Source organism: Armigeres subalbatus, chromosome 3, assembly GCF_024139115.2.
Source record: "Armigeres subalbatus isolate Guangzhou_Male chromosome 3, GZ_Asu_2, whole genome shotgun sequence".
Taxonomy (NCBI): Eukaryota; Metazoa; Arthropoda; class Insecta; order Diptera; family Culicidae; genus Armigeres; species Armigeres subalbatus.
This window is the reverse complement of record NC_085141.1, coordinates 121,599,652-121,623,685: the sequence shown is the minus strand read 5'-3', so window position 1 is coordinate 121,623,685 and position 24,034 is coordinate 121,599,652. Positions and strand designations below refer to the sequence as shown.

Below are 24,034 nucleotides of genomic sequence, written 5' to 3'. Positions count from 1 at the left end.
GACGGTTTGTCCCCCGTCGAATGCAACTTGTTGCGAGAAAATTGGTTAAGAATTACTATATGAAAAAGTGGGTGATGTTTTTCGGGTTTCGTGCACACACACGGACCGACAGACATTTGTTCATGGGTCTCCGAGACTTCTATAAAAATTTCGATTTTGGAGTACGAGAAAGGCAAAACCCAACTTAATTCACCGAGTAGTGATACTGCCTTTCTCGCATTTAGCCAAGACACCAACCTTATATGATGCTAATATGGTTCAATGTATCATTGTCTTTATAACTTTTAAACGCAACGGCCGACCGTTATCAAACTCAATAGTGATCAACTAGGCTTTGCACCCTGTCGAAAGAAACTTGTTGCTGGAAAATTGATGATGATTAGTACTATATAAAAAGTTGTCTAATGTTTTTCTTAGCTTTCGTTAACATACATACACACACATACACACGGACAGGCAGACATCTGCTCAGCTCGTCAAGCTGAGTCGATTGGTATATAACACTATGGATCTCTGAGACTTATATAAAAAGTTTGTTTTCAGAATGTAATGATAGCCTTTCGGTACAACTTTGTTGTACCGAAAGGCTATCATTAGCAAAAAGATGAACCATACCAAAGAGGTTGGTGTCTTGGCTAAATGCAAGGAAAGCAGTACCCAAGGCAGTAGGTACCACTACTAGGTGTATATGTATTAGGCATAAACCGCTAATTCAGGGTAACTATTTATTTTTATTTTTTTAAATCTATTTTCAGAAATTTCTACGAGGTTTGGCGATAGCTCGACAATATTTCAAACTAGGCGAGTACAGCAGTGCTGAGCATTGGCTTTCCTGTTTCCTCACGGTGCAAGAGGACAGCGCTCCCGGTCATAAACTTCTTGGGCAATGTTACGAGAAGCAGAAAAAAATCGACAGAGCAATCACCTCATATCAACGGTCTCTTCAACTGGATTCCAAACAAACCGGATTGATCACGGAAGTTTGTAAACTATTGTTGTCGGATGATAACTTTAGTAAAAATCTTTCGAAAGCTAAGCACTGGTGCGATCTCGCCGAAACGGAACGCATCAACCATGAAGCCGTACTGAATCTGAAACTTAAAGTGGCAAATAAAGACACCACTACTGACAACAAGCTGATTAAGGAGATTATTCTCAAAGAAATCGTAGCTCGTCCTCTGGATCCGGGTCTGCGAATACGCCTTGTGAAGCATTTCATAGAGGAGAAAAGGATGGACGATGCTTTCAAATATTGCTTTGATATAGAAATGAAGTTTACCGAAACGTTCCAACAGTCGATCGAATGGACCAATGCCATCTCATCCATGTTGACCAAGTACGTTGAACAGAACGTCAACACCTACCAATCGAATTGGAACTACTGGCTTCTGTCCATTTTAACCCTTGACCGCCAAATTTACCTCAACCTTTTGGCTGATTCGTCACTTCAATCAATCAAGCAGAGTAACCTGAAAGAAATAGCCACACTCTTGTTTGAACTGGACCAGACCCTACGCAAATTTGCCGACAAAGGGCGAAATGCGTGTCCAAATAAACAGCTTGCCGAGGAATTTCTCCGCCACTACCGTGGCCAGCTACTGCTTCACTCATCTTCTCTACTCTTTAAGCATGAGAAGCAAGGCAGCGGCAAAGCGCGAGATGTGACTACGAAATGTTTGCCGCTCCTGTTCCTGGCATATCAGTGTGGCGTTCCGGACTCGGACGAACCATGGCTGAAGCACACCAACGACATCACGCGGGGATTGGTAGCTTACTGGAACAAACAGGCCAGTTTTCGGTGCTGTCAGGCCGGCGGAACGATACTATCTTGCATTGACGAAAGTGTGGACGCGTCGGTGATTGCTCAGATCCAAAGTGTGACGGAGAGTAAAATTTGGAATACCGCGGAAGATCTGGTCAATCAGGTAAGACTTTACGTTTATAAAATCATATCTCGGAGAATTGTGCTATTTCGAATCGAGTGTTGGTCACCGCAGGATGTGTCCCAAGGTTGCGATTTGCACAATTCTTCCAGTTATGATAAAACTTCATTAACACAATGAAATATTTTCCATTATTTTTAGGTTCGCCAGTTTTGCTCCGATGTCGGTTGGAAGAAACACGTTTTCCGTGCGTTGTACAGCAATAATGGGGATCACGTTTCAAAAATGTCATCTTCCTATTTTATGCAGAGCGGTTCCATTGGCGAGCCTCAGTATGTGCTCCCTAAGCGAGAACATATGCAAATGTATCTGGAGATCGCCCAATACCTGTACCCGTCTTCGCTGGCTTACCAAATCTATCTGGGTCTCGGCGTAGAAGACTTATCCGAACTGAAATGCAAATCGTTCAAAGGACTGAACTTTTCTACCAACAATTTGGACAATTGTAACGTTGAAACCCTAAATCAACTGGATGTGGATTGTTTCCTATACTGCTCGATTTTGGTAGCGAAAAGTTGCATGGAAGGAGAAAGGAAATATCAGGACAAAATCGATACTGGCAAACCCATAATCCTGCCTGCGCCCATCATGATTCCTACGCTATGTGAGGAGAATAAGCTGGATTGGTGGAACGCAGCAAGTGCCATTTTCAAGAACACAAAAATGGATAATATGTCTTCGAACAAGCAGCTGCTCCAACATGGCATCCAGGCAGTAAGAGGGACCGGAACACCGATAACGGATGTACTTGTTCTGCTTAAGCTGGGGAAGATTCTGGCGAAGCGTGTCACCTCCGCAATGGTACCAGAAGAGAGACGTCAGTTAGAGCTACGAACCGAAAGTGTTTACAAGGCGGGGGTTCTTTTGTGGAAAATGCGAAACGAAGCTTCGTTCAGTAGCACCAACATCTTCTTCAAGTATGGTATTGAATCGTTTGATTGCAGCCAAGAAGCGGTAAAGCTTGCCGAGGAAGCTCTGACCTACCTGGCTGGTGCATACTTCAGGCATGGGCGATACGAAGAATTCACGCACGATTTTGGAGGTATTCCATTACCATTTGCTGCTTATTTCAGAGCTGAAGCTTTTAAAAAATTGGATGAGTCGAGTAAGACGCCCCTGAAAACGAAGAAGTTTTACAGTGAAAGGGCTCGGGATTGTATGAAACAAACTCAAAAATATTTAGAGCTGCCCTACATTGAAAAAAGCCATCCTTTGCATTTCGTTGTTCATAGTGAAATCAAGCGTTTACAGTTCAACGATTCTATGGACGGAAGCTTGAACACCTCTCTCAATGGCTTCGGTACTGCTGGCGGTATTGATGACAGTGATCACTTCCAATCTTTCAGCTCTTCGACCAACACTGGGTTGAACAGATCGGAACGCGAGGCTGCTAATTTTTCCGCCAAGACCAATGAGTTGGAAAATCTGATTCGAAAGATGATGGAGACACTGAACATTGTGAAGGAGGACGTGTTGAACATAAGAAACGATGTGGGTGACATGCAGGAGCGGCTGGTGAAGATCGAAGAAAACATTCATAAGAAGCCTGCTGAAGATGATGCAAATAGAGCGGCTTCCGTGTTAAATGATCTGTACATTTTGGATGAATTGCAAAATCCCTCTTTCGCAAGCCAAGCAGCATATAATCCACCAATGCAGCAACTAACACCTAATATGGGCCCATCACATAATCGTTTACCTCCTGCTCATTCCGCAGCTGCGGCGGCGGCGGCAGCAGTGGCTATGCAACAAACAAATGCTGCTTACCAGCAATTTTACAACACATCTTATCCAATGTACATGCAACAGTATGCCCAACAACAAGGTCGCGCACAGATAGGATCCATTGCTTCACCCATGCATACTTATCCGGACAATAATCTTTTGGTACAAGCTTCTTCAGCTCCTTATTATCAGCAACAGCAGCCTTCCCTTCCACCAGTGGCACTGCCAACTCCACAAGTTCCTGTAGCAATCCCAAAAGGTTCATCGCTGATTGAACAGGCCCTTCAAACACCCACCCTCCTTAACACTTGGAATTCCACCTACAATTCTGCAATTCCAGCAACTTCAATGGCTCCACCGCTGGCCACTAGTTCAACTCCTCTGGAAAAAGCAGCGCCAGTCAATGTAGTAATAACCAACTCCGATCCTTTACCAACTAACATTTCGGTTGGAACTACGCAACCAATGTACAGCGTCACGATTCCACCACAACACATCAAACATAGCGTTGTTGGCAATACTCCAACGGTCACGCCAGTGGTCCCTTCGTCTGTACCAGTCGCTCTTCCTGCCTCGGGTATAGAAAATATCTCTCCGGTTGAACAACAGCCAATTAACACCAAATTCCCAATTCCAGCTCCGAAGGCAACATTGCCGACAACCATTATGCCGGGAATGTTCAGTCAAAGCATCAACTCATCTTTGACACTAAACACCAGCACTGCGGAACCTGAAGAAGACAACGACGAGGAGGATTCCGCCAATGTGTCTGGAGAGTACGATCCTCGGCCAGACTTCAAACCAATCATCGCCCTTCCAGATGAAATCGAAGTGAAAACCGGCGAAGAAGATGAAGAACAGATATTTTGCGGTAGGTCCAAGCTATTGCGGATGGTTGATAAGGAGTGGAAAGAAAGAGGGCTGGGCGATCTAAAAATTCTCAAAAGCAAAACCGACCCGTCCAAGTATAGAATCGTTATGAGGCGAGAGCAAGTTCATAAGATTGCCGCCAATCATTCGATTTCACCGGAATTGATTATCAAACCGATGGAGAAGAATAACAAATGTTACACTTGGGCCGCAATGGACTTCGCTGACGAGGAACCTAGAAAGGAAACGTTCTGCGCACGGTTTGCGAGTGTGGAACTGGCCAAAGAATTCTATGATAAATTTAACGATGCTAAAAATGAGATAAACAAGCTGAAAAAACAGAAGGAAAATGCCGCAGCTACTCCCAACTTTGCATTCAGTACCCCTAAACCAGATACGTCATCAACCGCTACTAACAAATCATCATTTGCTGCAACTGTGCCGCCGATAAAACCAATTTTCGGAATGACTACAGTTGCCACAACAACTGCAGCTACGTCTACAACAACAGCTCCAAAACCATTCCAAGGTTTTACATTCACCAATAATTTTACACCTAAAACAACAACGGTCGAGGAAAAGCCAAAAGAACCGACGAAACCGAGTCCTTTTGCATCGTTCAGTTTCGGGGCTAACACGAAAACCGTTACACCTCCATCCGTTGATTCATCAACTGGTCAAAAATCTTTCACTGATATTTATAATAGCTTAAACAAGCTTACTGCTCCGTCGATTATTTCCACACCGGTGAATGTCGTCGCATCCAAGAACCCCGAAACGCAACCTTCGAATACTTCTCTCAACGAAGACGTGGTTGAAGAATTCGTCCCCACCGCAGATTTCAAACCGGTGATTGCGCTACCTGAACTAGTTGAAGTGAAAACAGGCGAAGAAGGCTTTGATTGTGTGTTTGAACACCGAGCAAAAATTTTCCGCATGGACAAAACGGCTAAGGAATGGAAGGAACGTGGTATCGGAAACATCCGAGTGCTGGTAAACAAAGAGGACAACAACGTTGCTCGTTTACTGATGCGGCGGGAGCAGGTGCTGAAGTTGTGCTGCAATCAACTGATTACTAAAGACGTGAAGTTCACTCGTACCGAGAAGAACAACTCTTTGACCTGGGTGGGACACGACTACTCCGAGAATGAGTTGGTGGTCGAAACATTTGCTATTCGCTTCAAGACGGCTGACGTCCGTGATGATTTCCACAACATATTGACAAAGGTACAAGCCGCTATGGGCGATAAGCCACAATCCGATGCAACTTATAAAAAGGAAGACAAGAAAACTGAACCAAAAGGCTTTGGAGATAAGTTCAAACCTAAAGCCGGTTCGTGGACCTGCGAGTCATGTTATCTAACAAACAAGGCTGATGATGTGTACTGCATGGCTTGTAACAGTCCAAAGGATTCTACAGTGCCGAAAAAGGAAAGCAACTTGCTGGACACAATGTCGAAAACCACAAGTAAATTCACTTTCGGTGTGCAACCGGCTTCAAAGAAAGATCCACCTGTTGCAGGTTTTGGCGACCAATTCAAGCCAAAGGCCGGATCTTGGACTTGTTCTGGATGCTACGTCACCAATAAAGCCGATGACCTGTACTGTTTGGCATGTGATACTCCGAAAGACTCCACAGTTCCTAAAAAAGAAAATAAAGGAGTTCTTGGAGCTGCCGGAGATGGTCCTAAGCTTACGTTTGCATCCGGTGGTGGTTTCACGTTTGGCGTTCCAGCTGTCACATCCACTGCTACTATTAGTAGTAGTGTTGTGACAACTACCACTGGATCAGGCTTCACCTTTGGATCTACACCCGGATCTGGATTCACTTTCGGAATCAACCTTCCAAAACCGGCTGTCACAGCAACGCCTTCAACTATATCGACTGACGTTGCTACTGCGGTAACATCTACGACTGCGTCCAGTAGTTTCAAGTTTGAGCTTCCGAAACCGACGTTGTCTTTTGGGCCCTCGCCAACGAAATCCACGGTAGACACTGCGAGTGCAACCACCCCTAGGTTGCCTGCTCCCGCCGAGAAGACATCGTTCGAGTTCGTGTTCAAGCCGAAATCTCCGGGGAAACCGAAAAGTCCGGGTCGCACTTTGAGCACTGGATCTGCCAATGACGATGCCGAATGTGAAGCGGAAGGGGAAGAATGTGCCGAGGAGGAGAACAACACCTACTTCACACCGGTGATTCCGCTTCCGGATAAGGTAAGTTGCGCGTGATTCATTTTCTCTCATTTATCTTCATCGGCTCATCCATTGATAAGAGGAATGAAGGGTGGGTTTTGCCTCCTGTACCTATCGTTAGGAAAAAAAAGTTTGCCAAGTTTAAAATATCATAAAACATCATCATAGCATCATAAGAAATATTAGTAGGCGATGTTTGCTATTTGAAGACCGTGTTCACATCTGCGTTTCCACAAGAATCACAGAAAGAATTCGGGACCGATTTGCGATTTGGGCGTAACTTATTTTGTAAACAAACATTGGAAGGGGAATTCCTGCTAAAACAAGCATTTTATGAGGAAACCACGGTATGGATTCGACAGATTAAGCTTTCCTCTACAAGATAAGAATATTAGTTAGGGATGAAAACGCTTGCATTGTCCGGAATCCATGAAGCAATGTTTGTTTACAAAATAAGTTACGCCCAAATAGCAAAGCAGTCCCGAATTATCAGTTAGTAGGTAGGCATCGTTGGATCTGGATTCACTCTGATAAGTGATGCGACCGTGTCAGTTTTTTACACAATGATTTTAGCAAAACTATAATTCGTCCGCACAAAGCAGAAATAACTAACTACCTGCATACACAAACCCAGAAAAAATGCTTACGTAATTAGTGTACGGCCCCAAACGAAATTTTCGACCAAACGACCATTTTGACCCAGCTGAATTTTTAGCCAAGGTGGTTAGTTAGGGCAAACAATTCTTTGGCCCAAACTACCAGTTTCGAATGTTGAGCATTTTCAACCAAACCATTTTCGATTTAATAATCTTTCAATAGGGCCAAACTGCTTTTGTAAACAAGATCTTCTCACGTCGCTAGTGGGCCAATTTGTGCCCAACCACGCAATTCAGCTAGACGTCGTTCGGCTTAACGTTTTATTCGGCTAAGGCCCGATTTCTTCTCCCCCGCTTAGACCTTGAACCAAGTTTAAACGCATGGGTAAGCACCGCTCAAAAGTTAAGCGGAGGTGAAGAAATCAGCCCTAAGTGGCATTCTAACGAATAGCTTTCCACCGAATGACTTCTGGACGAAATTGTCGTTTAGCCGAACTGGTCATTTGGTTAATAGATTAGTTTGGCCAAATAGGTCATTGAAACGAAAATGCTGACCATTTCATCTGAGCGGAAAAAAAAATCCGTAGAAATTAAAAAAATACTCCCCTTGCAGAAAAAAAGGATTGAGAACGCTATTATAATAAAACCTCTCTAAAACCCATATAGGGTAAATCACTACTTGGGCCTATGGACCCCATTCCCGGCTCACTGCTCAGAAAGCTAATGATTTATACTGTTTAGTAGCCGTAGGTTTATGATTGATCATTTTAAAAAAGTCTCCTATTTATCACGCACAATACTCAATATTTTTCAACCATTTATTTCACTCCTAATCGATCCAATTATAGAAAATAAAAATGTAGATTTCAAACTTTTGCTCTTCGTTGCAACACCACTGAGCCGAAGTGATTCTTTCCACTTTTACAAAACGGTATCATAAAATAAACACCTACCTGAAAATCGTCACAGTGCTCGATACAACCATTGCTTCAGGCTGTTTATCACCACACAATAATGCTAAACTCACGCACTTTAATCTTTTGTAATTGTTCGTATCACTAGATTTTATATAAACATATTGGAATACATTTAAAAATGTATCCTCAAACCGAACAAAAAATCACCTCGGCCCAAGAACTTCTAGCTGTACAGTGCTGCCAAAAGGCCATAAGTCTTATTTTAGTATGAAGATAATCCTTCATCGTTAATAGGAAAACTGTCTAATACGTTGAAGCTATCATGTTATTTATAATTCTCTCGATTTCAAAAGGTGGAAAAGATATTGTTTTTTAAGTGTTTGGAAGAAATTTGGATGAGTAAATATATCTTCTCAACCAAATAAAAATGATTATGAATAATACCATCTGGCATCTTGTTGTCGTGGAACGTGCATATTTTTGTTTACGTCGCATTTTCTACCGTCCCGAGAGAGAGAATGAGAGTAAGATGTTGAGAGATTGAGTAAAATATTGCGTATGCCGAGGAGATTTTGGGTATGGCGGATAAGCAATCGCCTATGACTGAAATGAGTGCTACACCATGTTAATTTAAATCAAATAAAAGCTTTTTCAAGCGGTGTTTAGCAAGAATAACTATTTTTGAAGCAGAGGTGAACCCCGTCGCAATATTACACGGCCCACAAAATTCAGAAAAGTTGCCCCTAGTCATAAATATCAATTAAATAATGCAGTCGTGCGCATGTTAGGCCGGGAATGGGGTGAGAAACCCTATATACTCCCGTAACACGGTAGATCACTTTGACGTAATGTGTTGCGGTGTAAGATCTACCAAACAGAGCACTAGCCTAATCCATTTTTCTAGCTAGGGCAATAAGTTGTGGTAATTAAGGATTCATCGTATTTAGTCTTCGCTACCAACGGGGGAAGCCCATATGGCATAATGCCATTTGGCATAATGCCGTTTGGCATAAGGCCGCTTGGCATAATGCCATTTGGCATAACGATTTAAATGTCTAAAGGCCATTTGGCATAATTTGTTGGGTATCTCGAGGCCATTTGGCATAACGACCGTTTGGCATAATGACCATTTGGCATAATCCTCGAAAGATGAATTAAATACAACGGGCCGTTTAGCAAAACTACCCTTTGGCACAAAAAAGGTTAATCGTAGGAATATATCGACATTGTTGTTTCATAAGGGCGAAAGTCGCAAACGTAAACATTGACTTCTTCTGATGATTTCAGAAAGATAAAAGACTTCTGGCGATATTTTCCACTTCTGTTTCCAAGTGGTTGTTAGCTGGGTGCCGTCCTAGTTGTTGAAAAATTTGCAGGAAAAGGTATTGTTTACGTTTGCGAGTATGCATTTGCCCGGGATAAAGCAAAAAAGAAAAGAGTAAATAACTCCTTTAAAAGTACGCATTTGCCCGGAATAATGCAAAAAAGTAGATGACTCTTTCTTTAACCTTTTGTCTGTGCTCTGGGGTCAATATGACCCCAGGCCACTTTGAGTGGCTGCCATTTTTTTAGTTTTCAACCGATTCTCCTAATTTTTGGTAGTTTGGTAAAACTCGCCGAGATCTATCTCCTAGGTGCAAATTCGCTTAAATTTTTTTGAAAATATGCGCTACAGTGTCCTTTTTTCAAAAAACTTACGTTGTCTGTGCTCTGGGGTCAAATTGATTTAAATTGAAATTGCTATAACTATTTTAATGTTTGGCCAATTTTGGATTTTGGGGCTGTTTCGGAAGATAATTTAATCATCTTTCAGGTCGTTACCAAAGATTGACTATAGGTGGGCGGGTACATTGCGGGGAGGGGTTTTCGTAAAAAAGGGTACAAAAACAGTGATTTTTCATGCTTATTTTATTATATTCGAAAATCCTACCCATTTTGAGCTGCACCTTTTCAAAAAGGTTATGCAGGAAGGCGTCTGCTTTAACATGAGGCATTGATTAGTTTAGCGCTTGGTCGCTAGGTGGCGGTATATTTGAATTCATTATTTTACACTACTCAAGTAACTCCGATATATGGAATTTTCCTCATTGTAAATATTCTTATCGCACAATTTTGAAATTTGTAAAGATGACGTCTGTAACAAAGTTCGTCTGGTGGGAATAGACTGTCATGTGACGGAATAAATAATAAGGAAATTTACAAATAGGCGGCGCTAGTGTACTTGCAATATTCTTGCATATATGAAATATTGCTTTAGCTTGAGATCCCTCATACCTACACCCAAGTTGTATTCGGCAACATTGTTCGGGATGTCTAGCACTACAAAGCGGTGCTCAATATAATGAGCACTTCTTCCCATTTTTTAATTTGTGCGATAAGAATATTTACACTGAGGAGTATTCTATATATCGGAATATCTTGAGTAGTCTAAAATAATGAATTGAAATATACCACCACCTGGCGGCCGAGTTCTAAACTTATCAACGCCACATGCCAAAGCACATGCCTTCCTGCATAGCCTTTTTAAAAAAGTTGCAGTTCAAAATGGGTAGGATTTTTCGGATATAAGTAAAATAATCATGAAAATCACTGCTTTTGTAAATTCTTGTTCACTAAAACCCCTCCCCGCAATGTACCCGCCCACCTATAGTCAATCTTTGGTAACGACCTGAAAGATGATTAAATTATCTTTCAAAACAGCCCAAAAAATCCAAAATTGGCCAAACATTAAACAAGTTATAGCAATTTCAATTTGGGGTCAATTTGACCCCAGAGCACAGACAACGTAAGTTTTTTTGAGCACAGACAGAAGGTTAAAAGTACGCATTTGACCGGAATAATGCAAAAGAGTAGATGACTCCTTCTTTAAAAGTATGCATTTGCCCGGGATGAAGCAAAAAAGAAAAGAGTAAATAACTCCTTTAAAAGTACGCATTAGACTGGCCCAGCTTAGTGTGGGGAGAAAAAAATGTTGTCGAATTCCACGGGGCACCCCCCAGAATTGTGTCTTTGGGTGAGAAAATCAATCTCTCAAAATTTCAGCTCAATCGCTTGTTGCATAAGCTGGCGCATTTGATTTGAAGTTTGTATGGGGATTTCATCCAAAATGTATAGGAAAATACACCTCCGTCACTCATTCGATCTGAAAATTGGTTCTGATTGCTGGATAGACCTCAGAATTGCACAAACGGCAGTTGGTATGCTACAGAACAATTTCACAGAACATTGTATGATGATTAAATGAACTTTTATATAATTTTCGTCTGATTTATTAGGCGCTGAATTGTGTATTTTTGGATTTATTGATCAAATCGTATCAGCCGAAACCTATATAAAAGTTCATTTAATCATCATACAATGTTCTGTGAAATTGTTCTGTAGCATACCAACTGCCGTTTTTGCAATTCTGAGGTCAATTGAGCAATCGAAACCAATTTTCAGATCGAATGAGTGACGGAGGTGTATTTTCCTATACATTTTGGCTGAAATCCCCATACAAACTTCAAATCAAATGCGCCAGCTTATGCAACAAGCGATTGAGCTGAAATTTTCAGAGATTGATTTTCTCACCCAAAGACACAATCCTGGGGGGTGCCCCGTGGGATTAGACAACTTTTTGTTTCCTGGGCCAGTCTAGTACGCATTTGACCGGAATAATGCAAAAGAGTAGATGACTTCTTCTTTAAAAATATGCATTTGCCCGGGATGAAGCAAAAAAGCAGATGACTCCTTCTTTAAAAGTACGCATTTGCCCGAAATAAGGCAAATGAGTAGATGACTCATTTTTTTAAAAGTACGCATTTGCCCGGAATAAGGCAAAAGAGTAGATGACTCCTTCTTTAAAAGTATGCATTTGCCCGGGATGAAGCAAAAAAGAAGATGACTCCTTTAAAAGTACGCATTTGCCCGAAATAAGGCAAATGAGTAGATGACTCATTTTTTAAAAATACGCATTTGCCCGGAATAATGCAAAAGAGTAGATGACTCCTTCTTTAAAAGTACGCATTTGCCCGGGATGAAGCAAACGAGTAGATGATTCCTTCTTTCAAAGTACGCATTTGCCCGGGATGAAACAAAAGAGTAGATGGCTCCTTCTTTAAAAGTACGCATTTACCCGGAATAAGGCAAAAGAAATATGTATGACTTTACGAATTGTCACACACACACTTTACTCCAACACTGCTCACCAAGCTGCTCACAACATGCCGTAGAAACAAAAAAATACTGCGGCGCGCTTTGTAAATTTTTCAAGCAAACAAAGATTATGGGAAAAGTACACGGTCGAACATTTTAAACGTGAAAATGTTGTGAAAACTGCCAAGCATTATTTGGTCATTATTTGGTCATTTCCTCAGCTATATTGTATACAAAGGTGATTGTAATGCCAAAGCCACGAAGCAACCCATAAGCAGGATCAGAAGCAGCACGGTGAACCACGGAACATATGCCAATACATATTCATTCTAGGTTTGAAGACTAAGGACAACTCTTTGTACAACATATATCAGATTAAATTGTACTTCTTTGTAGAAGGCAATAATACAGATGTAAATTGAGCTTCTTCCTAGAGTTTTTATAATTCTTTTAATTTTTATGCCAAATGGTCATTATGCCTAAAGGTCGTTATGCCAAATGGCCCTAAAATCATTATGACTAGTTTTCTTTATTATGCCAAACGGTCTTTATGCCAAATGGCCTTTGGCTATTCAATTCGTTATGCCATATGGAATTATGCCATTTGGGGTAGCCCCGACATAGACAATGCTACGTTCAATTTTATTTACAACGGTGATATGGTGAACTTTTTAAACTGCGATTATTTGCATATTCATCCTACAAGCAAAACTGAAATCAGGTTAAAAGATAGCAGGCTTTTTTATTTGTAGACATTCACTACTTATATTTTTGAAACAAAACATCATTAAAACCTTTATTGGAACCCGATTACTTTTCTAGATCCGCGGCAGTCGAATATAGTCGTATTCTGTTGCAGTTAGGGATAATCGCTTGTTGCGAGTTGAATTTGTTCCGATATTTGCAAGAGGAGGGCAATTTTATTTTCAATGGAAATGTTTCAGTTTTACATTCACTGCTTTTGATGTTTTTCAAACAACTTTATCAGGAAATGTTCGGTTTATGTTTGAGAATTTTGTTCAGAAATTACTTCAGTGAAGGTGCTTTATTATATCTTCTGAAGATAATTATTTCCTTCATAAAATTTTAAAAATTACTGCAGAATTCTCCCTGAAACAAAAAAATATTCCCCAACTAATTTTCAAGAATTCTCTCGATTGCTTTTATCCAAGTTAAATCCAAGACGATTGATTCACTTGGGAAGTTTTTGGCAAACAACTAAAAATCGATAAACTAGGGAGCGGGACCATTTGGGCAGCACCCCCCATTCCCGTCCGCAATGTTAATAACTCGACCGCGTTCCAACCAAGTGGCTTGATTGTTTGTACATCACTAGATATCGACAGAAACTAACCGTGTACTAAAAACCAAGTAATTCGGTTGTAATGCGCTCGAGTAATGAACGTTGCTGACGGGATTAGGGGGTGTTGCCCAAATGGTTCTCTACCCTATATAGAGTAGAAGTAGTTTTCCCTAGCATTTGAGGCTAGTTATGCCACTTCTTCACAAACACGACAATTTTTTGTATACTTTTACATTTCGACAAAAACAAACGACCTGATTGTTTACTGACCAAAAAGAATCACTGTGGTTAGAATATTTTCCTGGGCTTACTGTAAGTGCTGAATGGATGAATAAATAGGAGCTTATAGGTAATGAGTTCTTGAATATCTGAAGGATTGCTAGCAGTCCGTGACTAGTTTTAGAAGCCCATAAACCCCACATAGAGTGAATAAGAATTCTTACTCCGTAAGCATACTTGAGAGCTAATGGAGGTTTCTCGATGTCCACAATAATACCTATAAATCCTTAACAATTTTAATCAAATTCAAAGGATTTCTAGAAGCTCTTTCGATTGTTTAGAAAGAGTTCAAAAATCGTGTCAAATGATGCAAGATTTCACACAAATTTCTAGTAAGATAATAAAAACGTCATCGATTTGAAGAAGTCCATCAGTAGTCTTGCAGGTCTATTGCGGAGTTCATGAGAATTCCGAAAGGTGGATGAGGGCCCCAGAAGTCTATAACATTATTTGGAGCCAAAGTTGTGAGTAATGCTGAATTATGATAGGGGAACTGCTCCTTGAATTCATATCATGTACCCAAATCAATACCATTCGAAAACAAAGAATTGGTGCGAAAATTGATTTATTACTCATTTTTGTGATTTTTTTCAGCAGTGAGCACGCCGGATAACAACAAAACACGACACAAATTGAGCCTAAATGGCCTGTTTTGCGAATGTTATTTATATAGGAGCATGTTATAGATATCCATTATTGAGGAACAGATATTCTATATCCTTTCAGGAGTTCTGCGCACATTCTTGAATGTTTGTGAACGATCAGACATTCCTACGATTTTCTACAAATCCTTAATGTACTGCTTCTAGGAGTGATTAGGCTTCTAATAACACAGGAACTCGTACGGGCTTCAAGGAATCAAAATTGCAGGAATTTTCATATGCTGCTAGGAATAAAAAAACACATTTTTCCAGTGGCGTTTCCCTAACCTCAATCTACCTGCGCACTGGACTTAAATTAAAGGAATTGGTGTGCGGAAATGCACAGAATAACTACATTTTGATTAGTTTAAACGACTCTGTTAGTTTTATTTTCCATTTGGCCAGTCAAAATGTCTAAATTATATTTTTTTGTGTCAGTGCACAGGTGAAAAGTGAGGTTACGCGACGCCACTGCATTTTTCATACCTGGAATTTTTTGAAACATGGTCTGGAAAGTCAGGGAATTTTATTCTCAGATTTGAGTCGAAACCTTGAGTTTAGTATTTCCTGTATATAAATCGCTTATTAAGGGGATACGGGAAGCACAAACAATCATCAAGTCTTTTTTTCTACAACAAATATGATTTTGAAAAAGTATCAGCGGCGCGTGCTTACTCGCAGTCTACATGCTGATACATTTACGGTTACATCAAACAACTGAAAACCGAAATAGGTCACTCCAAAGTTACGAGGTAATAATGCTAGACAGAGACAGAAGATAGGAAAAATAACACGGTGTGTAGTGCTTCCCCGAGTCACCTTAATCATTTTTTGTGTGGACATCTACGCTCAATAATTGTAGGTTACTTACATTGTAGCATCCAAATTATTCGAGCTAGTTATAACAGAACCACTCATATCTCACTGTAAGCAACATCTGAGTGCCGATCAACATGGGTTCATCTCAGGCAGATCTACGACCACTAATCTTTTGTGCCTAACTTCGAGCATTACCGACAGCTTTGTGCAGAAAGCACAAACGGACGTTGTATATACGGACCTATCTGCAGCTTTCGATAAAATTAACCACGCTATCACGGTTGCGAAATTGGAAAGACTTGGCATTGCTGGTTATCTTTTGCGCTGGTTCCATTCATATCTCACCGGACGGAGACTGTCTGTTACGGTAGGCAATTCTCAGTTCACTGAATTTTTGGCAACCTCAGGCATTCCTCAGGGAAGCCATCTTGGCCCCTAGATATTCCTCTTGTATTTCAACGATGTAAACAATGTGCTTCGAGGACCGCGACTGTCGTACGCGGATGATATGAAGCTCTATGCACTAATTCGGTCTACCTCTGACGCAATGGACCTACAACAAGATATTAATTCATTTGCGGCTTGGTGCACATTGAACCGGATGGTTGTCAATCCTAGCAAATGTTCCGTGATCTCTTTCACTCGTGTACATCAGTCAATAATTTACAACTACGAGCTCAATGGAATTGTGATGCAACGTGTAAAATGTATAAAGGATCTTGGTGTTATTCTAGATACGCAGCTAACATTCAAGCATCATGTCTCTTACGTGATTGAGAAGGCTTCTAGAACATTAGGATTCATCTTTCGCGTCGCCAAGGGTTTCACCGATGTTTATTGCTTGAAATCACTGTACTGTTTGCTGGAATACTGTTCCGCTGTATGGCATCCTAATTACCAGAACGGATCAGTAAGAATTGAATTCTGTTCAACGCCGCTTCATTCGTTTTGCTCTTCGGTTGCTTCCATGGCGAAACCCATTCCGGTTACCAAGTTATAGCAGCCGTTGTCAATTAATTAATCTTGAAAGCCTACAATTGCGGAGGCACATTGCACGGGCCATGGTCGTTGCTGATACGCTCCAAGGCAGAATCGACTGCCCTGAAATTCTGGAATCAGTAAACTTGAACGTTCGACCTAGGGCACTGCGAAATAACGGAATGCTGAGGATACCTTTTCGAAGAACGAATTACGGACAACGTGGAGCGATGGTGGATCTACAGCGGGCATTCAACGAGGTTGCCCCATGTTTTGATTTTAATCTATCCCGACAGACGATTCGTCGTAATTTTACAAGGGCTTATTCTGCCATGTTTCATAATTAACGATGACTTTATTATAATTACTTTTATTAGTATTAATTAGGATAAGCATCATTAGGATGTAAGTTGTCTGTTGATGAATCAAACAATAAAGAATAGCAATCACTATTGTGATGAAAAGCAAAGGAAAAGAAAAAGAAGCATGCTTAAGAAGGAGCCACATCTACCGTAATCTGAAAAAAACAATGGATTTCGGGTTTTAGGGCAATTCTTTTCTGGAGATTTTTTTTTCGGGGAAATGGTACCTTCTGGGGAATATCATTCTGGAGAATTGGTCGTTCTGTGATCACACGCCTACTAATCACGACGTCCATGATTCGAAACCAGGTTACACTTTTTTTTAAACAAACTTAAAAATTTTCATAAGATTGTCGTATGAAATGCATTCCATTAGCGAATCGTATGAAAATCAATACATTTTCTTGTGGCGAAATTTCAAAAGAGAATCGTATGATGGTCTTACGATCAGTATCCTCAGTATGGGCATTGACCTACAATCTTCTCTTTTTTTATTACTCATTTTTCACTACTCGCAATCTAAAGTTTTTTTCTATTCGGTCAAACAGCATTTGGCAAAATCGTAACTGATTCTGATAACATCACTAACTCGATGGTAAAAAGGTAAAAAGCATTAAAAAAATATTTCGACTTATCGAGTAAGGGAGGTATCAACTTACGAAGGGAACGCAGTATGTTAGAATCAAGGGACTTTGAATTTAATTGAGTAAGGGAGACAATCGAGTTACAGAACATCGAGTTGGATAGAATTCACTGCTGTTCTATTAATTTATAATATATGCCTATTACTTCTAATCGCACAGGTTGATGTTAAAACGGGTGAGGAAGATGAAGATGTGCTGTACTCACACAGATCGAAGTTGTACCGCTATGTTGACAAAGAATGGAAAGAACGAGGTATCGGTGATGTTAAAATCTTAAAACACAAAACCAATGGAAAACTGAGGTAAACAATTTAAATGTTTTTTTTACGACTTCTATAACAATTTTAATCATCTTATGCTTGCTTACAGAGTGGTCATGCGTCGAGATCAAGTACTGAAAATATGTTTGAATCATGCCCTGGATAGCGATGTGCAGTACCAGAAGAAGGACGATAAGTCGTGGCAGTTTATTGCGAACGACTTCTCGGAAGGAGTTTTCGAAGTGATGAACTTTTCATTGCGCTTTAAGAATGCCGAAATTGCAAATGACTTCAAAATCGCAATCGATCGTGCCCTTTCCGGTGAAGCAACCAAAGCTTCATCACCGGCTTCCAACATACTCAACGCTACATTGGATTCCACTATTTCGACTCCGATCAGTAACCTCAACTTTTCACAGCTGAGTGATATTTCGCTGGACGAAAAAGCAATAATTGATAAGCACAAATTGCCCGCAAACTTTTTCGACAGCCCTAAACAACCGTGCCCGGGCTGTCGTGGCTGTGATCCGGATGGCTTTGTCTTTCCAACGTACGACCTTGCTATGAATAGAGATCTCCTGGACCAAAAACCGTTACCGATGAATGTGAACGACGTGAAACCCGTGCCCATTACACGAAAAATTACGAGATCACCAAAGAAAGTGAGCTTTTCCGAATCGAATGAAGACGAAAAGGTGAACAATCTGTTCGGCTCGTTATCTACGACCACAACAGTCGGGAAAACCACCGACAGCAAGTCTTCACCATTCTCTATCAGTAGTTTTGTTTCGGCGGAAAAACAATCGTCAGCATCTACGGTTTTCGGAACCGCGTCAATACCTACAACAGATCAGTCAACTCCCAAGTCTATTTTTGGAGGTAAGGCGATATTTTTAACGGAATGGTAAAATACGCTGGTTTTTTTTTTTGCATGCGCTTGGCGATCATTTCCCAAAGTGACAATTTGATTCGGTCGTGCTTCATTCATCTTTTCGATATCAATACTCATTTTACATTATTGGGAAGTTTGGCGGTTACTCTCCTCCAAGCAATTTTAATGGATAATTTTTTTTTAATTGTAAATTTTGTTACAAAAATGAAACATAAAACTAAAATTTTCAATTCTTCGTTGTCCATACAGGTTTTGCATCCGGAACCACCTCGGGCACACCCGTTACTGGATCGATTTTTTCCTCTTCTCTGAATACAACCCCTAAAACTGTGCTTCCATCTTCGCAAACGGACAAGTCGAAGTCACCACTACTACAGCCCTCCGTGTTTGGTTCTGTAGGTTCCGGGTCTAGTTTGAACAAGTCGGCTGAGGGAGTTCAACTGTTTGGTTCCGGTTTCGGACAAATCAGCACGGCCAGCGCGAATATCTTTGGAGGAACTCCCGGCTCAACCACGAAGTCGGAAACTCCCGCCAATACCCCAATTAGTAATGTAACGACACCCGCGCTGGGTTCCGCCGGAAGCGGTAATATATTTGGTGGATTTGGTAACAGCTCCTCTACTCCGGTGTTTGGGTCCCTTTCCACGAGCGCAAATCTTACAGGAGGTTTCAGTTTTGCCGATGCTGCCAAAGGATTTGACAAGCAAACAATCATTGAGTCAGATTTGCTTAAAAAGATGGAAACGGGCGTGAGCTTTGCATCACTTGCTACCGGAAAATCTGAAAATTTCTTGACCAAACAAAACGCCCCCAATACTGGGTTCGTAGGTCTAACGGTGAAGGAGGATGTCTTCACCAGGATGGCTAACAGCAGCAAAAATGATAGTACCGGCGACACTGACGACAAAGGGGAAGCAGCGGGTGGTGATGAGAACTATGACCCCCATTATGAACCTATTATACAGTTGCCGGACGAAATCGAAGTGCGGACTGGCGAGGAGGAAGAGACAAAATTGTTCGGTTGCAGAGCAAAGCTATACCGGTACGACGCGGATACAAAGGAGTGGAAAGAACGAGGTAATAACATTTCTTTAAACATAAAAAGCGTGTAGAGAAGTTTCTGAATTGTATTACCTAAATGTCTGTGCATTATTTTGCGGTTAATGCTGTTTCGCGGTGTACCTAATTAGCTTTTTATATGAACCTTTTTCAGTCGACTATTTTTACGCGGATTTGCAAGCTAACGTGACTTTTCGAAACGTTCGAAAGATACATGAAAATTGCGATTTTCGTTAGATCAGTTTTAATGCGGTTTTTTAAGATTTACGTCCCCCGCGTAAAAACCGATTTTAGTGTTATACTTTTTGTGATTCGGTTTTTGGTATACTATTTTCGATACAATAACAGATAAATGGCATCTGACACAACAACAAAATTATTATAAATAGTTTCGGGATTCCGACCCACCGATTTTTGAAGAACCTAGCGGCGATTATGCCTGTCATAACTCAATTGTTTGGTTGCGCCTGATTTTGATACCGGGGAAGCCCATATGGCATAATGCCATTTGGCATAACGATTTGAATGTCTAAAGGCCATTTGACATAAATACCATTTAGCATAACGACCATTTGTTATAATTTGTTAAGTACCTCGAGGCTATTTGGCATAACGACCATTTGGCATAATCCTTGAAAAAATGTATGAAATACAATGGGCCGTTTGGCAAAAAAAAACTCCTTCTTTAAAAGTACACATTTGCCCGGAAAAAGCAGGGTGTCTACTACCTGAAAAAACTGGAAAACCTGAAATTATCAGGGAATTTCTCCCCATCTGGAAAATACCTGGAATTCCTGATCATTGATTCCATAATCAGGAAAATTTTAATACCCGGTGATAATGAGTGAAATTCTCTCAAAGGATGAAAAAAATCCATTAAAATATTTGAATAAATATACCAATCAAATCTATTTAACATGTAGTGAACGTTGATGGATCGTTGTTCCACAAAAACACGTTTTCCCATCTTCAAAAGAATTCCTGGAGAATTTCCGAAGCTACTCTTGGTGAAATCTAGGAATTTATTCGAGAAATCAATTAGGGATTGCTTTGTAAATTCTTTTGAGTATTCTCTCCAAAATTCTTTAGGAATATATTAAGCAAGATAGCAAGATATTAGGCCTCAATATGCAAACAAGTTCTAATTTCAGTTGCCGAATACAAAAATAGTATCTCCTATGTTAGATTCATCACGAATAAATTACAATGCCGCATTATTGCGATCGGAACATAAAAAATGGCTATTGATGAATATCAAAAGTCAATATATCCGTCAAAATACAAAAACAAACACTAGGCTACGAGGGTAGTCTAAATGGTATTTTGTTGTCGTTCCATGTAAAACATTGATCATAACAACGACAGCCCAGTTCAAAAGCGGCGCTTGTTAACTGGGCTGATGTTTTAGCTCAGTTAGCGAATGGATGCTGTATAAGTCAACTACATTTGAATGCTAATTTTTGAGCTTTTCAGCACTTTTCGGAACGATTTCCTTAGGTGGCCCATATTGCCCGTTCATCCCTAATAAATAATTGCCTACATTACGGCTATTGCAAACGTTGTAAGGTAAATCAACCAACCAACCGTATATGGTTCAACACACCATTTTCTTCATAACTTTTGAACGCAATGACCGATCGTAGTTATATTCAGCAGTAACTAGGGTTTGTCCATCGTCGAAAAAGCTTTAAAAAATCACATTTTTCAGGAATAAGGCAAATTAGCACATTATTTCTTCATTTAAATTAAAATTTACCCGGAAATAGAGAAGTGAATCACTCCTTAAAACACGCATTTGCCCAGAATAAAGCAATAATACAGATGCAAATTGAGCTTCTTCCTAGAGTTTTTATAATTCTTTTAATTTTTATGCCAAATGTTCGTTATACACCAAATGGCCCTTAAATCGTTATGACTATTTTTCTTTATTAAGCCAAACGGTCGTTATGCCAAATGGTCATTATGCCAAATGGCCCCTGGCTATTCAACTTGTTATGCCAAACGGACTTATGCCATTTGGGGTAGCTCCGTTTGATACATATCAGAAATAATTGCCTCCCTTACGGCTTGTGTAAACTTTTCATAGCGAAACCAACCAACCTTTATATGGATCGATACACCATTTTCTTCATTACTTCCAAATTTCACAACACTTCTGATCGATCGTGGTCCGGTGGACGATCACACCTCACTTTACCTACAGTTTTTTTGTGCTGTTTGTATCGTTCGCGGTATCATATAAGTCAGCATTGTCTTGCCTTTAAGTGAAGAACATGTTTACCTTACCGTTCCCCGAATGTGCCACTTAACCAACTTATTTTGCTCATTACTACGTCTGAAGCACGATTAGTGGCCAGCCAGAAAGATGTCAAGATAAGTAATCCAAATCCAAGCTTTCACAACATTAAAACAAGGTACACGTTTTGCGCTGATAACTGACTAATAATAAAACTGTATTTCAAACCAAAAACAAATATTTCTCTCCATATGGATGTATTATTCAATTATTGGATAAACTAACTATAAAGACCTAAATAAATTAAATACATTGTTTTTCTTTTTTTTATAGGTGTTGGTGAGCTGAAAATTTTGTTCCATCCTGAACGAAAGAGCTACAGGTTGCTGATGAGGCGAGAACAAATTTTTAAACTTGTGCTAAACCACGTAATCTCCAGCGACCTACTTGTGACATCGATGAACAGCAAAGCGTTCATTTGGGCCGCCATGAATCATGCCGAGGAGGGTCCTCAGTTGGAAAAGTTAGCGGCGCGATTTAAGAACGAGGACCTTGCCGGTAACTTCAAGACTATACTGGATCAGTGCCAGGAAAATCTTCGACAAAAACCAGATCTAGAACCGGATCAGGACTAATACAACGCCACTGCTGGACGTGAGTAACCATCAAAAGAAAGAGTGTTATTATATTTATGTGTATAATTATTATATATTGGTGATTAATGGTAATTAGTTGCAGCGTATCTGTCACTTTTAATGTATATTCTTTTAAGATTTTTTCATGGAGCCCTACCAAAATTGTTTTTCGTTGACTTTTGGATAGGTTTTCTGTTGCATGTCAGATCGAATCATGAAACCGTTGCGCCGCACATAGCGCTCAAGTTAAATCACAAACTTGGAATCAAGCTTTTCTTTAAATCACGTCTAGAGCTATTAGCTTAGGTACATCTAACGTATAAAATAAAACTAAATTAAGAAAAGAAAAAATAATTTGAAGTGACTACTATGCTTGGTGCTTCGATTAGCAACCCCACCTATGGAAATCCCGCGATGATGTAAAAAAAGACTGACGTATAGTGAAACTAACCAACCCCAGACCATATAATGTTACGAGGTCTGCGCAAGCATGGCTTGACGGCTCACTTCAGGTTAGTTTTTAGGTTGAACGCTAATTTTAAGTTGGCAATCTAATTTTATGAAACTACTATGATATGCAATTGAAAAATAAGAAACGGTTTAGCTTAAAAGAGAAAAAAAGCGTCATAAAATTACCTACGCACCAGTGCCGTGGAGAAATATTGCGATCTGAAGTGAATTTTCGTGCTGTGGTAAAGAAAAACAAAACGTTTTCTCACCCTACGAAGTATATTTGGATATGTACATTGGATGAAACAATTTCAATAGCCGCATCTACGATTTAATTTACTTCAAAAGAGGAAATCACGGTCTTGGTCGTGTTACATTACTATCGGGGTTTATTTAAGATCAAACATACTCAAACTCGGGAGCGGTCAAAGCTTTGCGCAATAGATACTTGAAAATCCCTGATAATAACGATAACTGCTAAATGCGTCGTTTTCCCAACACTACTATTCTGTTTTTCTGCAATCTATACACGGTTTCATTTTTGTTGTTGATTTACAATACCAATGTCATCAAACATATATCCGATATCAATTCTCTGATAATACAGTTAATTAAAATTTCATAACATGATAAAAACATGTGTTCGTATGTATTTGTCCGAAATTGTTCCATGATTGGCTAGTTGAGAAGTTTGTTTTCTAATCTGTGGCAGTATTATCATAATTATCCTTAAGTGAGAAGTCAAGTCCAAGTGGGTGCTAAGCGAGCTTGAAGTTTGTATGGTCAAATAGAATAAATGTGTCCCATTACTTTTTTTTGCCTTTTTATCTTGAAGGCAGTCTCACACCTCCGGAAAATTTTCGTCATGATATATTGGTCGAAATCCTTTCGATTACACCCCTTTAAAAACATGTGGAAACGAAATCAGCAAACTCTCAATGTTTGAGGTTTTGTTAGCGCTCCTGGCTCTCCCACCCCAGATAATCTGAAAATGTCTTCATTAACGATTCTTGGAAAATCCTACTTGTTAAATTTTGAGGCAGTCCTTCCTCGCCTGCAAGTATATGATAAAAAGAAACAACCCTATTCTTGCCGCGT

The 24,034-nt window shown here is 40.1% G+C and overlaps 1 protein-coding gene across 2 annotated transcripts in view; it reads left to right on the top strand.

Moving 5' to 3' along the window:
• LOC134219186 (E3 SUMO-protein ligase RanBP2) overlaps positions 1-23,572 on the top strand; it is a 42,262-nt gene extending 18,690 nt beyond the window's left edge. Inside the window, exons 2-8 of one of the 2 annotated variants that reach the window (XM_062697889.1) lie at positions 756-1,925; positions 2,085-4,245; positions 4,306-6,752; positions 17,564-17,706; positions 17,774-18,543; positions 18,806-19,633; positions 22,185-23,572. In XM_062697889.1, the coding sequence (XP_062553873.1) occupies positions 756-1,925; positions 2,085-4,245; positions 4,306-6,752; positions 17,564-17,706; positions 17,774-18,543; positions 18,806-19,633; positions 22,185-22,486 (7,821 nt within the window). In that variant the 3' untranslated portion in view covers positions 22,487-23,572. Of the gene's footprint in view, positions 1-755; positions 1,926-2,084; positions 6,753-17,563; positions 17,707-17,773; positions 18,544-18,805; positions 19,634-22,184 lie in introns of both variants that reach the window. The other variant, XM_062697888.1, reaches the window with a different exon arrangement.
• The last annotated feature ends 462 nt before the right edge of the window (positions 23,573-24,034 follow it).